General features: G+C 38.8%; 1 protein-coding gene across 3 annotated transcripts; it reads left to right on the top strand.

Moving 5' to 3' along the window:
- On the top strand, positions 1–16,684 carry LOC146547116 (NLR family CARD domain-containing protein 3-like). 3 transcript variants are annotated; one of them, XM_085265868.1, is made up of 11 exons: positions 1–129; positions 2,329–2,506; positions 2,591–2,689; positions 2,777–2,881; positions 4,146–4,224; positions 4,898–5,120; positions 8,894–10,685; positions 10,810–10,983; positions 11,382–11,555; positions 11,651–11,697; positions 15,048–16,684. In XM_085265868.1, exons 2-11 carry the CDS (start codon positions 2,382–2,384, stop codon positions 15,623–15,625), a joined length of 3,396 nt encoding a protein of 1,131 aa, XP_085121994.1. In that variant the 5' UTR covers positions 1–129; positions 2,329–2,381; the 3' UTR covers positions 15,626–16,684. The 3 variants fall into 3 exon arrangements, with proteins under 3 accessions (XP_085121994.1, XP_085121995.1, XP_085121996.1); XM_085265869.1 differs by having other exon boundaries at positions 10–129; positions 2,404–2,506; XM_085265870.1 differs by lacking the exons at positions 1–129; positions 2,329–2,506; positions 2,591–2,689; positions 2,777–2,881 and having other exon boundaries at positions 4,160–4,224; positions 4,885–5,120.
- Positions 16,685–18,048: the final 1,364 nt, after the last annotated feature.

The following is an 18,048-nucleotide window of genomic DNA, read 5'->3' as shown; positions in this document are numbered from 1 at the left end:
CTTGAACTTCAGTCGTTCGGCTGAGGTAGACTGGTGGGCGGGGCGATCTCCTGTATCAGGCCAGCCTCTGTTTATTTCCTGGTTAGTTAAACTGGCTTTTGTCATGTTTACGTGGATACTTATACTTTGGTAAGTGTTTGTTTGTGGTTTATTCTTTGCTTTTGTTTGCAAAGTTGCTCGTTTGTTTGTAAGAGCGGATCTGTAGAGTGTTTATTTTATGTGATTATCAGAGCCCAGCGTGCGGACTGGTTAAGTATGATGGAGAGATCTGTGAAAGCACGCGCGCTGATAGAAGTGTAGCTTTAACAAGGGAACCTTTTAAAATCGTATCTTGAGGCCAAACCATTAAACTTGTAAAGCGGTTTCTATCAGAAAGTGAATCTGGTGACAAGGAAATTTGGATAATGACTCAAAATAACGTCCCGGAATGAACAAATGCCTGGAGCGAGTAAATATCTGCTCGGTGAAAAAAAAAAACCCTGTCAGCTGTTTGGATGCAGTGTGTTTTTATTCAGGGCATAAAGATACAGTGGTGTCAAACATGCGGCCTCGGGGCCAGAAACAGCCCACTTTTGGACGACTTTGCACATTTCAAAGTTTAAGACAGTTTAACACAGGCAGGGAAACTGTGCTGAAGGTATTTCTAGATCTTGGCAGTTTGTTTGATCTGTTGTAAATGTAAAAATATTCTTGAACGTGTTTATATTAAAACACAAAAAAGTGGATTATTGTGAAATTATTTTACTCTTTCAGCCCACGTGAGATCAAATTGGGTTCATTACTAAATCAAGTTTGACATTCCTGCGTTACATGTTCTGTAAGCAGTAATTAGGCCAATATTAAAGTTTACAGTGTTACAGTTATTGCCCTGAAAAAGGCCTGGATTGTAAAACAGAGAAAGAAATGTGAAACAGCACATTTAGCCATGATACCATGATTTGTCCCAGTAGACTGACTATAGACCGTGTGACTGTTAGCATTCACATCTTCGTACTTATTAAAATCTATAAATAATTATCTGTAACTTACTGAAGATTTATCAGGACATTTTAGCTGCAGTGCTGAACAAGTTTATCAAACCACCTCCAGTGTAAGGTTTATGCCACAGCTGTCCTTATATTAACAGTAATAGTTATTACCAAAATAACAGTTTATGTTTCTGTAACAATTAATCAACCAGTATGCAAAACCTCTGCAATCTAAATTATATTTTTAATGCTAGAATATAATTATCCATGTTATCCATACCCAAATGTTCTCTTTTACAGAAAAGCAGAAAAAATGTAAAGCACAGTAGAATTTTATTACAGTTATTTACTTTCATTCCTGAACAGAAAACACAGAAAAAAAATGTTTTAGTGGTTATTTGATGGATTAATTTCTGATCTCTGACACAAGTCCAGTGTAAATTTGGGTATAAAAATGTGGATTCAGTTTGTAATTTGCCCGATAAACAGCAATTTCATTATACCATCATTTAGTTTTAAACAAGTTTTTGGCAGATTTCTCAAGTCTTTGTGTTTTCTTGTTGTTGTTGTTTTTTTTTTTTAATGTCAGGTAGTCTAATAAACTTGTTAAGCACACAGATCAAAGTCTTAAACATACCTAAGAATATTTTACAGGAAGTGTTTGATTCTTGTTTTTGCTATATTATCTGATTTAAGTCCAGTTACATGTTTGCTGTAGTTTAAAACCTTGTTAAACTTGTTAAACCTGCTGTACACAAACATTTAACTATCTGTTTTAACCATGCCTGTATACACAGCTGTTAACTCTCTATTTGCCTCACAGTTAGACCTAAAAGCCACACAGTGTCAACAGAATTGTTGCTGAACAGTTTATTCAGCTGTAAATCTGCTTCAACCTGGCCAACAGATGGGCAAAGTTGAACCACAGTTGAAACTATTTTATTGAGTTTCATCTCACAGTAAAAACTGCATAGATCACAAGGAAGCAGAGGGTTAGGGCTGGCAGCTCCACACAGCACAAAAAGGAGGACTTCTCACCATCTGCAGACTCTTCTTATTTGAACCCTGATTCACTGTTTTGTTGCCAAAGTAAATACAATGGTGTCGACCCATGTAAGACACAAAGCTCCTGCAGGTGAATCATGGACATTGAGTACTCAAAAAACATTAAGAAAATGAGAGAACACAATCACATTAACAACTAATGGATGCATGTGAATCTTACTGAAGTCATACGAGAGTTGCTAACAGGTGGGATAAAAACCTAACTGTGACATACGTGTAATTATCTGACAGCTGACAAACCTAAACGCTGTCCACATATTATCTGTTTTTCTTTTTATCTGTCTCCTACTATTAGCTGCTGTCCCTGGTTCTCAGTTCATTTCCAACAAATCTGATGTTCATCCACTCATGAAGTTTTGTTTGTGTGAAGGAGTGGGCTCTGCTATGGATCAGTGTGAGGACAGAGAGGAGGGAGTCCCCCCCTCTAAAACCGCTCTGTGTGGGGAACATGAGAGCCAGACCAAAGCTCAGAGGTAAGATGCCCATCTTTAACTGTCCATGACTCTTCTCCATGTCACAGCTCAGCACTCACACCACTGCTCCATCATTATTCACAGGAACCAACCTGGACCTGGACCCAGCTGTGTGTCCTTAAAGAGCAACGATTCAAAAGAACTTGCGACTGATTTCAAACAAAAAAGTTCCTCCAGTAAAACGTGAGTTGTTTTCAATATTAACTGATTTAAAGAATTAACTTCAAATCCACATATGACGTTTTTTCATGCAAGGCTATTTATTTTTAGGATCCATCAGATGCTGAATTCTCCGAGACCTGAACCCAGCTGTGTGTCCTCAAAAAGTGAACGGCCAAATAATTTAAACACCAGTTTTAGACATACTGCCAAAAAGTAAGTTACCATAATATGAAAATGAATATTTTACATAAAAGTATATGATTGTATAGGCTTAATAGAACAGCATTGATCACAGAGTCGACTCCTCTGAAGCTGAATCCAGCTGTGTGTCTGTGAATAGCAGCCAGTTGAAGAAGCCACTGTGACATTTTACACAGAAACCTTCTTCACAGGCAAAGTGAGTTAACCCCTCTGTGATGGCGAACCTCCTGTGTGTACAGAGTTTGTGAAAGATGTTCTGAATAACTCTCTCACAAGTACTTTCAACACTAAAACTACAAATAGATTTGTAAAATTTGACAAATAGATAGATTTAGTGTTATATGTGCCACTGTTTATATCTTCCAGGAGAGTATATGCCCTTTAATGAATGCACAAAGCTTTCTGTTATCTTATTTTACAAGATCCACAAGAGACTGGAGCATTAAACTTAGAACTGCTAAAGCTTTAGCTCCAGTTTGGGCTAGTTTTCACTAGTATTTTGATCCTACATTGGGCCACTATTTGCTGTTTTAGTTGCACATTGACGCTTTTTTTTTTTCAAGTGTTCAAATCTAACCCACAATAAAAGAAAGACAAAAATTTAAGCAAGATCTGGTCTAAAGTCAATAAAAGTCAGGAACAATGATTTACAGTTTTTTGCATGTGCTTTTGGATTCTTGAGTATTTTACTTGTACACCTAATTAATTATTATGACAAACGTAAAAGACCTGATGACTTTCAAACAAGTGACTGGAATTAATTCATACTTTCAAAATAAACAGAAAACTTACAAGTGTCAGAAAACGTTAGCATTTTCTCCGAGAGATAATGGTTATTATTTTGCTACACTGATGTCATTACTTCAATAAGATTATTTTGTGTCCATTAAACACTAATTAGTTTCCTCAAAATAACGCATCATTTTGTTGGCATCACAATATGAAAGTAAAAATAACAAATTATGTCCTATCTTCACAATTAGAAGTCACATTATTCACTAAAAGTTCTTTTGTTGCTGCTGTGAAGGCGAAATGCAAAATCCTTCAAAGTAAAGGGTCGTCTATTTTTTTGTATTGTTTGGCAACTGGCAACTTGTAGAATATTCAAACAGTGCATTTAGACAGAAAGTCAGACATAATAGAAGCTAAAGGAAGACAGTAAAGCTGTGTTGATGATTTCTGCTTTTTTTGAGCAGCCGAAGTTTGGTCAGATTTTTGTTCAAATGTTTAGTTCAAGTTTATATCAAATATTAACTAATAGTTTATGTTTTTACAGGATGCATCAGGAGAGCTCAGAGGTTCCTAGTGGTCAGTCTGAACAGCAGGATCAAAAACACCTGGACTCCATATTTAGGGTCTGTACATGAACAGAAACGTCCTTCACTTGAGCTACGAATCAAACAGGACTGTGTACTAATATAACATCAAGCAGCACATGTCTGTGAAGGTTCTCGGTCATCCAGTCATCATAGTCTAAAGAGCTTGGAAGGAAAGCATCTGGACTTCCTTAAATTTCAAGAAGATGAACAAGCCAAAAGGGCTTAGGGACACTCCCAACGGGGCTTAAAAATCTGGGACTCTCTCTTGCTCTTAGAACCGAAGAAGCTTCTCGGATGAGAGTTGAAACGTCTGCAAGAAACTTCAAGAAGTCCAGATTGTGTCCTTCCAAGCTCCTTATACATCAAGTAGCGCAGTTTCATCAGATTAAATCAAATTCTTGTTGACGTAATTCAGTTCAACAAAATTCTCTGGCATTGTTAATATGAAATCATAAAGAGGACAAACCTAAAACTCTACAGTAACACCTGTTCTCAGTGTTGTATTGTATTTGACTGACTGACTAGCTTATGTAAAGCTGTGTAGTCATTATTTCTATACATCCAGTATAGATGAAGTGGCAGGCTTTGTAATAAAGTTCCTTTATAGTAATTTGTAGGCCTGTAGGTTGAAATTCTGTACAAGACCAGATACGATGTTTCTGGTAATTATACGATTCATGTTAAAAAAATATATAGTATTCTGTTCTAGTTGCTGGAAGAAAACATCATCACTTTTGTGAAGAATGAACTGAAGAAGATCCAGAAAGTTCTGAGTCCAGATCATCCAGAATGTTTAGCGAGTCAGTGGAAGGATAAGGAGATGTTGGAGGGTGAAAACCAGAAGAGGAGCAGCAGAGAAGCTCTTCTGAAGATGGTAGATGACTTCCTGAGGTGGATGAAGCAGGAGGCCTTGGCTGACTCTCTACAAAGAAGTAAGAACATTTTCTATAAAGATCAAGTGTAGTGTCCAGATCAGACATGTTTTTTTCCAACTAGGTTCATAAAAAACCAACACCTGGCTGCTATCACATTATGTCCCACTCATTCCACGTCTGGTTATAAAGTTCAGACTGTGTTCTGGTGTATGTTTGTGATTTCCTCAAATCCACTGTAAATCTCAGCTTTTGTGACCTCACTTCATCAATGAAGAGTGAGAGGTGTTACCAGGAAGAAAACAGTTTTTAAGAGTCTGGCTCAGGCAGTATTTACAGTCCTGAGCAGCACCGTCATTGCAACCCTACAACCGCTTGTGGCAGGGTTTGGGAAAACACGGGTGTCAAATGGTCTAATCTTCACCTGAAATTTCACTGGCAAACCATATTTTTCATCTAATCTTTGTTTTGGACCATAAAATTATTTTACCCATATCCTTTTAAAGAGACCAAATAATGTTTTAACATGGTCTTGCTAAATATGCATAATTTAAGATTTAAATTTCAGAAATAAAATTATTTCCCAAATATCAAAAATCACCTTGGTTGAAATTATGAACCTGGATACTAATAGCAAACTGTGCATCTTTCCAGAGAAGAGAGGCCAGAAAGATGAAGGCTCTGCCTCCCATTCTACCTTTAAATACTCTAGGAACCACAAGTAAGCCCATCAAATTTTCTAGATTTAACTGGGAGTCAATGAAGAAAAGCCAATATGAGAGAAATATGCTCTCTTTCTCTCTAGCTCCTGTCAGTGCAGCATTGTGGATCAGAATGTTCTCCAAACATAACCAAAGAGCCCTAATTTTGTCTTATCTGACCTTAGGATGTGGTTTCAGTATGGATAGTCTTTTTCCAGGTTGTGCTTAACATACTGCAGTCTGGCTTGAAGATGTCCAGTCCAATTCAGCAGAAGTGCAGGTTTTCTTGGTCTGCCACTAATTATTTGGGTTTCACCAATGACTGTATAGGCGTTGGCTGAATAGCAGTGGTGCCGGTCAGAACTAACAGGAGTTCAAATTAGGTTCTTCCTTCTTTACTGTCATTCGTTAACACTACAGCACAGTAATGCAACCACAGGCTTACAGATGGGGCGTACAAGGACTCGTAGGTGCGGGAGTGGATGTCTGTGGTCTATAAACAAAACATATACAAAAGTGCTGAGTATAATAAACAATCAAATCATGAATTGTGCATCATTCACTGTCTTCCAGTATAACCAGATAAACCAATAAACATTGCACTTCTACATAAGCTGATTCCCTAAATGACATAAAAGGCCCAAGACTGTCCTTTCCAGACAGGTCATGTCATTTGTCTTTTCAGTAGTGATGTGCGATATCACTGATCTCCTTTCTGATCCGATACCAAGTAAAATTCAGGGTGGTATCGACGATACTGATCCGATACCGATCCAATACCGATACTCTGTACAAAAACTTTTTTTATTTATTGTATCTTTTATTGTATCTCAAATTATAGCGTCATAATGATTACAGGACATCAGATTACTTGTTCTTATCACTTAATAATGCAAAGTTCATCATATAGAAATAAAAAAAATTTAAGTTGTGCGCTATTTGAAAACCTTGCCTGCCTGCAGCACTAAAGGACTCCGTGAGAGGCGTCTGTCTCGCCCTAGCAGCACCTGTCCCTCTCCTCCTCTTCAGTTCACCTCAACATACGCTCATCATATTCTGTGATATGATTTACTCTGAGGTGTTTGACAAGGTTAGTGGCGTTGTACAACACCTCATTTTCTTGCCACATGTATTGCAAACCACGTCTCGGCTGTTTGTGGATGTAAAATACGTCCACACATGACTCCGTTTACACTCAGCCATTGTTGTGAGTGCGCACGCCAGGGGGTGGAGACATTTATATAGCCGTATTTCGCACATGACTATGAAAGGCGTAAGAGGAAGTAGTTCCTTCCAATGTAGACAATCCGAATGAAATAGCTTCTTTCCACTGTGTTCCTGTTAATGATAAACTACAAATTTACTCTAAATTACTAAAATATCCATATTTTAATGTGAGAATCGATTCTAGAATATAAATGACTGGTATCGGAGGAATCGATATTTCAGTATCAATCCCCACATCACTACTTTGAAATCTTTCATTCTTACTATTAGATACTATTATTAAATACTATTAGAACTTTGTATATCGATATCTTGGAGAGTGTCAACAATTCTTTCAATCAAGTCTAAGCTGTTTCTTTTGTCTTTGGTATGCTTCCTCAAGTGACATCTCGAAGCCTTGCTGTGGTTCTTACATTGCGTGCAAATTAGAAGAGGATCCTCAATTTTAACTGGATTTTCTAAGCTGCGAGACTTACAACGTTAATGCTCAAAAATCGTTTTTCAGGGGGTTAATAATATTGAGCCTAGTAGTTTTTTTTGGTTTTTTTTTCTGATATCAGTCTGAAATTGTGTACAAACATAAATCATTCCTACTTTCTAACAAGAAGTAGTATGTTGAGAAATGTTATTTTGAAAATCCCACTTAACCCTTTTACGCATAGTGGTCACTATAGTGGACAACTATTCAAAGGCTGTTTTTTTTGTATGTGTGTTAGTGTTAATGGTATAGTTGCACCTAAACCACTACATTGGACACTTATGTGTCAGTCCATACCCTGCCACTCACTGGTCAGCCAGTGGGTGGCAGTCAAGACATCACAGAGCCTCTACATATATTTGTTACATTTGTTATATTGTTATAAAATATATTTAAAATATATAAAAACATATTTTGTTATGTTATCGTTTTTATACAGTGTATATTATTTATTTGTTTGTGAAAGTCATAAGTCAAAACCCATGTTGTCCACCTAAGGGGACATGTAAAAAACTGAAAAGTTCAAAAATCTTTTTTTCATGCCTAAAGATGAATAAAAATACTTTTAAAAAATCCTGATTGAGGTTGTCATATTTCATGCATGAAATGGTCAAAAAAGCAATTGGGAAAGTTAGGGGAGTTTTTGATAAAGACTTTGATAGGTGGGGAATAATTTTGCCTTCATCTGTATGTGAGTCGTCCTGTTAGAGAATTCAGGATGTTCCAGCTTTTCTCTTCTTTCAGTATTTTCTGAAGAAAGGCATTGTTCGGATATTAACAAAACATCTTTGGTCCGAGCATCACTTACATAAAATGGTGCATAGCTCTTAATGACATTCATGGAGCTATATTTTTTTGTGATCTTGGAAGCCATACTGATGAATCTTCTCTCATGAGCTTCTCATTCTACAAATGCTCTCTGTGCCAAGTATTGCAGCCTGGTGCTATGCCTTAAGTTCGTTCAGCACCTTCCTCCTCAGGTGAAGTACCCAGAATCATCTCACCTGATGTTTGCCTTTTCTGCTCACACTTTGCCCATCTGGTCCTACAGATTCCCACTAAGTAGTTACACTACTGCACTTCTGTGGCAGTTTGAACTGATTTCCCGATCTTCACAACACTTTCTTTTCATGAACTTATAATGCATATCCTAGGTGGTTGAAGACTGGTTGGCCTGTTTTAGGGAGATCCTGGCATTCAACATATAAGAATAGGTGGGGGGGGGGGGGGGGGGGGGGTTTTGGGGGGGGGAGAACAATTTTCTTTTTTTTCTTCACTGTGTCAGTGGATGTATTGTTTTGGTTTTGGGCTGCTAGTCCATTGCCTAGCCTCTCTTATCTAGGGTTGGGATGTGAAATGTCAGAGTTACATCTTCTACATTAATATCAAATGTTCAAATTTATGGGATTTGTTCTTTGTTCAATCAGGAACTCCAGCTACATGCCAACAACATCTCAAATGTACAATGAAGAAGAGGTTCCAGTGCATGTTTGAGGGGATTGCTAAAGCAGGAAACTCAACTCTTCTGAATCAGATCTACACAGAGCTCTACATCACAGAGGGAGGGACTGCAGAGGTCAATGATCAGCATGAGGTCCGACAAATTGAAACAGCATCCCGGAAACTAGACAAACCAGAAAGAACAATCAGGCAAGAAGAAATTTTTAAAGCCTCACCCGAAAGAGATGAACCAATCAAAACAGTGCTGACAAAAGGAGTGGCTGGCATTGGGAAAACAATTTTAACACAGAAGTTCACTCTGGATTGGGCTGAAGACAAAACCAACCAAGACATCCATTTCATATTTCCATTCACCTTCAGAGAGCTGAATGTCATGAAGGAGGAAAAGTTCAGCTTGGTGGAACTTATTCATCACTTCTTTACTGAAACTAAAGATGCAGGAATCTGCAGCTTTGAAGACTTCAAGGTTCTGTTTATCTTTGATGGTCTGGATGAGTGTCGACTTCCTCTGGACTTTCAGAAAACTGAGGTCTTGACTGATATCACAAAGTCCACCTCAGTCGAAGTGCTGCTGACAAACCTCATCAAGAGAAAACTACTTCCATCTGCTCGCCTCTGGATAACCACACGACCTGCAGCAGCCAATCAGATCCCTCATCAGTATGTTGATATGGTGACAGAGGTCAGAGGGTTCACTGAACAACAGAAAGAGCAGTACTTCAAGAAGAGATTTCAAGATAAGAAGCTAGCTATCAAAATAATCTCCCACATCAAGACATCACGGAGCCTCTACATCATGTGCCACATCCCAATCTTCTGCTGGATCACTGCGACAGTTCTGGAGGATGTGCTGAAAACTAGACAGGGAGGACAGCTGCCCAAGAACCTGACTGAGATGTACATATATTTCCTGGTGGTTCAGGCCAAAGTGAAAAAAGTCAAGTACGATGGAGGAGCTGAAACAGATCCACACTGGAGTCCAGAGAGCAGGAAGATGGTAGAGTCTCTGGGAAAACTGGCTTTTAATCAGCTGCGGAAAGGAAACCTGATCTTCTATGAATCAGACCTGACAGAGTGTGGTATTGATATCAGAGTAGCCTCAGTGTACTCAGGAGTGTTCACACAGATCTTTAAAGAGGAGAGAGGACTGTACCAGGACAAGGTGTTCTGCTTTGTCCATCTGAGTGTTCAGGAGTTTTTGGCTGCTCTTCATGTTCATCTGACCTTCTTCTGCTCTGAACTCAATCTTCTAGAAAAACAAACACCCTCCAAAAAGTATGAATCAAGAGAATCTGCAGAGACACATTTATATCAGAGTGCTGTGGACAGCGCTTTACAGAGTCCAAATGGACATCTGGACTTGTTCCTCCGCTTCCTCCTGGGTCTTTCATGGGAAACCAACCAAGCTCTGCTACAAGGACTGCTGACGAAGACAAGAAGTAGCTCAGTGACAATTCAGAAAACAGTCGAGTACATCAAGAATAATATCAGTGACAATTTGTCTGCAGAGAAAAGCATCAACCTGTTCCACTGTTTGAACGAACTGAATGATCATTCTCTAGTGGAGGAGATCCAACAGTCCCTGAATTCAGGAAGTCTCTCTAGGGATGAACTGTCTCCAGCTCAGTGGTCAGCTCTGGTCTTCATCTTACTGTCATCAGAAAAAGATTTGAATGTGTTTGATCTGAAGAAGTACTCCCCCTCTGAGGAGGGTCTTCTCAGGCTACTTCCAGTGGTCAAGTCCTCCAAGAAAGCTTTGTAAGTACATAAATCTTAGTTGCTGGATTTTCTACAAACAGCAGGAGAACAAGTTAGTAGAATTAGTTAACGTGTGTCAGTAAGTGGATTGTTTTACTGATCAGTTGTCCTCTTTTTCTTAAAGAATGAGTGGCTGTAACCTCTCAGAGAAAAGCTGTGAAGGTTTGTCCTCAATTCTCAGCTCCCAATCCTCACATCTGAGAGAGTTGGACCTGAGTAACAATAACCTGAATGTTTGGGGAGTGAAAAAGCTTTCTGCTGGGCTGGAGAGTCCACATTGTAAACTGGAAACTCTCTGGTGAGATGTTTATTATTTGAGCTACGATACCTAGAAGCAGCCTGATGACAACAACAAAAAAACATTTTCTCTCTTGCTATGCTTGCTAACTAGTCAAAAAAAAGTGCATTCAAGACCTCATTCTCCTGTAGGGTAAAGCAATTTGAGTCATGGAGGACATGTGCTTTATTCAGTCTTAAGCAACTGTTAGTAATGTCTTGAGTTTTCAGGCTCTTTAGTTTTAGAATTCTATTAGTATTTTATTAACACATTTTCAATGAAAGGAAAAGCTAATTGTCACAATTTAAATTAAGAGTTATCATCATTTTAGCCATAAGTATGCTGTTCTCTAATACCATTAAATTGTACACTGGCATTCCCACATGAACTGACATGTATCTCATTTTGCTTGTCTGCAGTCTGTCAGGCTGTCTGATCACAGAGGAAGGTTGTGCTTCTCTGGCCTTAGCTATTCATTCCAACCCATCATCCCATCTGCGACAGCTCGACCTGAGCTACAATCATACAGGAGACGGGGGGAAGCTGCTGCTATGCGGACTTGAGGATCCACTCAGGAGACTGGAGACTCTCAGGTATCTGGGTGATCTTGTTACTAACATTATAAACACATCACTTTATAATATAAAATGATAGGATGATCTGAATTTGTCTAAACGTATCACTTTAGCTTGGAACCGGTTGGTGTCGAGTGGTTGATACCAGGTCTGAGGAAGTGTAAGTATGTTTTTGTTTTGTAAAATCTCGAATGAGTTTTTCCCTCAAAGTAGTGACAATTTTCATCGATATCCAGATGCGATGCAGCTCAGCAGTGAGTAGAATTGAAATTAGTTTGTATTTAAACCAGAGCATGTGATATGATTAAGAAATTTCAATCAGTCAGGTGGTTTTTAATCACAAGATAAACAGTATAAATAAATAGTTTTTATTGGGTGGTGGTTCTTTATTCTTGGTATCTGGATTGGTGGACTACCGATACGCCAACAATGTGTTACTGGCTGTCAGGTTGTTGGCTGAAATTCAGTTGGCACCAGAATATGTGAATACTGGAACACCACAGTAGGTTCTACATTACAGACAGCATTAGGTTCACTAGAGGGAAGATATGACTACTGTTGCAAGATCAAGGTTATAAATTTGCACTCATATCCACTCTGCACAGATACAGTACATCCTCTCTTCCAACAGCTAGTTTAATGTTTAGTTTCATGTTGTGATTTTTAGTTCGTTTTGTGATGTTTATTTCTGTGAAGAGTTTTCCCAGCAATAAAGCTGCGCTTTAAGTTAACTTTCCTTTTCTGAGTCCTGCATTTGGGTACACATCCTGCCAGCCACACAGCACTCATCATGACATCATGGAGCTTTATTTCGAGTTAGTTGTAATTTAATTTCTTTTATTAAAGCACTGGACCAGATCACACTGCAATAGTTAGGCTGTGCCAGAACTTTCTTCTTGGCTCTTGACGGAGGTGGTCGCACTTTTCTCTCTCTGCCTCTCCCTCTCCCTTATCTTCCCTTGGCTTCTCATGTCTTTGTATAGTCTCGCTTATTCTCTAACCCTAAGAGAGTCTCCCAGACTTGTTCTTTTAAAAACCTAAAGAAGAATTATGGATTTGATCAACTGGTCCCTTAACAAAATTGACAAACTGCTGGGCTTGGTAGAACCCAATTGTCCTGCGGAGATGTTTGCTGCCAGGTACTCGATGGTCTGTTGCGTCGTGTTTCTGGTGATACTCTTGATGGAGAACATCAAACGACATCTACCAATTCGGAACCATGATAACAGAGTTCTGGCTGATTGGAGCTCGTTCGGACCTGGCTTATCGAAGAACAAGAAGCGCCTACAGCTGTTCAAAATCCCACAAGGCTGGCTGACATGATAGACGATGGGCAGGGCTGTGAGTACTCAGACTGTGTTTATTGAACGCAATATGGATAACATCTTGGAGAAGAAAAATGGGAATTGAGAGATATGTTGACCAGTGATGGACATTAGACCTACTGTAAAATTGGAAGCAGTTTGTTCGCACTACCATCTTCATCTCATGCGGCTCCCCTGGCGCCAGCTGGATGCTCAAGGCAAAAGCTGACAGGAATAACAAAAATTCTCCCTTAGATAACAAGACTGTGTTGTGACTCTTCCCCTTCCATCAAGGAAACCCGCGTCGACCGAAGACTGTTGACAGTTGCCTAACCGAGTGAAGGGACATTTTCTATCGGCTGAACACGGAACACACACACGCACACATACGCATGTACACTGACACAGACCTACACTTCGAAGCTTATGTCTTCTGTGTTGTGAGATGTGCTGAATTTTGTGCTATGTGCTGATTTATGTGCTATGTGCTGAGTAGAGATGGACCGATCCGATATTACGTATCGGTATCGGTCCGATATTGACCTAAATTACTGGATCGGATATCGGAGAAAAATAAAAAATGTAATCCGATCCATTAAATATCACGAAAGCACCTCACAAAACTTGCAACACGCCGTAACTCACCTCAGAACGTTAGCACGTCGGAGCAGTATGCATCACGTGATAGAGCGGCTGTGGCATGCGGGACCTGTCGGTGGTCTGGATAGCATGTGGAGCTTCACTAGCAACCCGGCATTTCATCTCCGATAAAGTTATCCCCGAGAGAAGTAAAGCAAGTGTGTAAGTCCATCTCTGAATGTTTGTAAAGCATTCCTGCGTTAAGCTTACCAAACGATATATGGAGCGACTGCCTCTTCTGGCTGCTACTTCAATCATGAAACTGCTTAATGATCAGCTGATCGGCTTTTCTGTCGCGAGTCCGTCTCTCTGGTTTGTTTTTGGCCCACTTTGCACCAGAAAGAGGAAACCAGCGGCTGAACAACAGAAGCACGTTTAAGCTTGATCAGCTGTTGTTAGAATTTATTTAATATTACTTTCTACTCGAGGATCTTTTTCTACGTAGCTGACGGCTGGTAACTGTGCAGGGGCGGATCTAGCAAAGTTTAGCCAGGGGGGCCGATAGGGCATTAACAGGGAAAAGGGGGCACAAAGACATACTTTTCTTTCTTATTCTCATTTAAAATGTCTAGCTTTTAATAAATAATTATCTGACACCCAAAGTTTTAATTTGATGTAAAATGAATAGAAGTCAATTACTGTATATAGTGACTATTAAGTCTAATATATATACCCTAGTAAGCTATAGTACTTTTTCCTTTGGGAAGGTACCATCTGTGCAGTCTGCAATTTTGTTGAAGAAAGATGTTGAATCTATTTAATATTTCTTGAAAAATAATTGATTTCTGTGCATTTATTTTTTCACACTGCATCAAATTAAGGTTGATTACGTCGATTAAGCATCATGAGGTGGAGCGTGAGGGGTGGTTCCCTATTTTTTATTTATTTATTTTTGTTGTTGCTGGGAGTTGGAACCCTATTAGTTAGGTTGCTTAATATTTACGCTAAGTACTCTTTAAAATACCAGAATAGGGAGGATGGTGTAGGTTTAAGTTTATTAGATTGATCAGTATTGCTGAACTATGAAATTTATTTTTTTTTGCATACAGGTATAACAGAATAGCTTTAGTGTAGTTGTTGTTTTAAACTTGAGTATGAACTTATACAAAATGCAGCAAGATATTAAAAAAAACAGTTTTGTTGATTAAAAAACACTATATCGGATTCATATCGGTATCGGCAGATATCCAAATTTATGATATCGGTATCGGTATCGGACATAAAAAAGTGGTATCGTGCCATCTCTAGTGCTGAGGTGGGGTTTTTCCTTTCTTGTGTTGTGTATTTTCCATTGTTATACCTCTCTGACCTGTCTTCCCCATGTGATGTTTGTGTAATGTATGTATGGTCGGAAGGGTAAGATGGCGCTGACCAGGCTTGCAGCCTTAACCCACCCAATCAATCAACTAACCTCTTGTCACCACTGACAGACCTCCACTCATTTTACTTACATAATCAATATGTTTAGACCGTGTTCATTTACAATCCACCATTAAACCTCATAGTTTTGTGTCAAACAGATAAATGTTAAAACACAGCTTAACTGCAATTCTTTTTTCTCCATCAGATTCCTGTCAACTCACAATCGACACAAACACAGTAAACAGAAAACTCCAACTATGTGACAACAACAGGAAGGCAACCCATCTGAAAGAGGATCAGTCATATCCTGATCATCCAGACAGATTTGAACGTTCTCAGCTGTTGTGTAACAATGGTCTGACTGGTCGTTGTTACTGGGAGGTCGAGTGGACAGGAAGGGTTGATATTGCCATGAGTTATAAAGGAATCAGAAGGAAAGGAGACACAAACCACTCATGGCTTGGAAGGAATGATCAATCCTGGTGCCTGGGCTGCTTTCATGATGGTTACTCTTTGTGCCACAACAACAGTGTAACATTCAGTCGTCTCCCCTCCTCATCCTCTGTCTCTAACAGAGTAGCAGTGTATTTGGATGCTGCTGCTGGCACTCTGTCCTTCTACAGAGTCTCTTCTGACAGCCTCAATCACATTCACACCTTCAACACCACATTCACTGAACCTCTTTATCCTGGGTTTGGGCTTCAGAATGACACCTCACTGACTATATGTGACTTAAAAGAAGACACAGAGAAAAACTCTGAAATCATCTACAACAAACATTAGCAATAAGCTGCAATAGTATTTTTTTTTTTTTTTCAAAAGAGAACAACAGGCAAAGCTTTGTTACTTTAAAATCCTCCTAATACGGCTGCTCCTTTATCTTTAGCTGTGGCACCAAACAGAAATGGCAGTGTGTGAGGACTGTCCTGGTATCAATCTGTCCTTCTAGAGACTCATGGCCTGATATCCTCATCCACATTCAGGCCATGAGTATTACAATAGCTGAGCCTCATTAGTTTGGTTTTAGGTTTCAGAATGACACCTCAGTGTATTTAAAAGATTTTAAGATGTTTTAATAATTAGATATGATGGTTCAACTGTGAGTGCCAGCATATCCAATGAACAGTACTGGCTTTTTGTTATGTGCCTGCTGTGTATTATGGAGGAGCTGTTAAAATAAGAAGACAACCAACTCTTTTATTGTTTACCAATAATTTTAGAGCTGTTTTATAATGAAAGTCTGTTGTTGGTGTTTTTGAAAAATACATAAATACGTATGTTCATACATAAATTGTCAAAACATGAGCTTTGACAATTTATGCAGAAACCCAGCAGATGAAGCTCTGAAACAATCGAGCTGCACTAGTCCTCCCAAACAAATTATCCCAGAAATGTTAGAATAAGTATGCAGTCTAGTAAACTCTGCTTTTCAATGGCTGAATCATGGGTAACTGTGGCGTAACACCACAAAAAGTTAATCTCTGCATCAGAACTTCAAGTGCAATACTTTGATTTGAAAAGAAATAACTTGATGTTATTTAAGATTATGTAGGGTTTTTTGTTCTGGATGATGTTATATAGTTTCATGTTTATTTTATTTATTGAGTTTATTGTTTGAGCTGGATTAATTCCACACTCTGTAACAAGCTTACGTGCCATTCTGTCTAACCACCACCGGAGGGTAGTGTTGGCCTCCATGGGAGTGGGGTGGGCTAGGAGAGATTCAGCTTTGTATTTATTATGTCCTGTTAAATCCTAAACGACTTTTATATTACAATGATCAGATCTGAAAGAATATGAATGAATGAATAAATAAATAAATAAATAAATAATAAAATAAAAGGACTCAACTTCTTTATTACTCAGATGCAATGAGAAACACCTGTCACTGTAGGGTTTAAAAAAAAAAAGTTTTAGTCTCATTTCAGGTTGGTTTGTGAAGTATGTGTGACCACAAGCTGAACACCACTGGAAGACTTTCACCTCAGTATCAGCAGGTAAATATTTGATGTGTGAGCTGTCCTAAGTCAGGCAGAAGCCAGATCAATACTAAGAGGTTGCTGCATGTCTCTTTACCTTCATGTTTTTATTTAACCACTCCTGCTTCTTCTTCCCAATATGCTGTTTGCTATATGAGCTCATAACATGTTCATTGAGACAAACTAAAGCATTAGATTCTGAACATGACCTCTGACCTCAGCAGCAGCCTTTATTTACACAAGTGACGTATGTCTGAAAGGCTTAGGAACAAAAGTTCGCTCAGTCAACACCGACCTCTGAGTCAAAAAAGAAAAAAACTGGTGCAAACCACAAATGTAATATAATTGAGTTTAGTACCAACAGCAGGCAGAAATCATGTAATGACCAAATAACATTTTGAGGTGAACGTCAAAGGTGATTAGAGCATGACATTTTTTACACTTAGTATTTTAACTTTTCATAAATTATCTGGACAACTGTGATATATACGAATATATACGAATACTGTGAAAAATCAAAATTGTCTGAATATGTTTTCTTGTTCATGTTTTAAAATGTCTTTAAAGTTACAAACTGTAGTTTCACACAGAATATATTTCAACATGAATCCACACAGATTACAGCAAATGTTTGACAGCAGCACAAACTGCACCCTCTGATGGGACCATGGAATTACACATTCACTGTTACTGCAAACTGAACATCCAGCCATTTTCTGAACTGATTGACATATTGAGGTTCTGAGAAGGGTTGGAGACTGTCCCTGTTGGTGAGAGATGTGACCTTCAACTGATCTCCAGTCACCAATCATCAGACGTTGAAAACCGATTGATGGTGGTCTTTTCTTGATGTCCTGCTATGGTTGAAAAATTGACTTACTGGAAGGCAAAGAGCTAAGGGCCGTTTCCACACCCAAATGAAAGTCTGATGTCAAAATGAGTATTTATTTGAAATGTAACATCTAGTTTCTGGAGTGTTGCTTACTGAGCACATGGCCAAAACAAAAACCCATTGTAGCCCTAACACATTGGTGCATATTAACTGTGGGTGGTGATGCCTAACTCCATACTTGTGTTTTAGAGAAAACCAAAACAGGTCTGTGAAGTAGAAATTTGGGGAACATCTTTGTATTGCGTAGGGTTCGGGTTTGTGTCATCACCGATAATGAACTTGACCTAGCTTTTAACAAACTCTTATTATTTTAAATGTTGAATCATTTTTGTGTA

The sequence above is a fragment of the Mchenga conophoros genome, linkage group LG23, assembly GCF_057382185.1.
Source record: "Mchenga conophoros isolate Kocher_MC1m ecotype Shallow Benthic linkage group LG23, M_conophoros_male_GT1.1, whole genome shotgun sequence".
Taxonomy (NCBI): domain Eukaryota; kingdom Metazoa; phylum Chordata; class Actinopteri; order Cichliformes; family Cichlidae; genus Mchenga; species Mchenga conophoros.
This window is presented reverse-complemented; position numbering and strand designations above follow the sequence as displayed.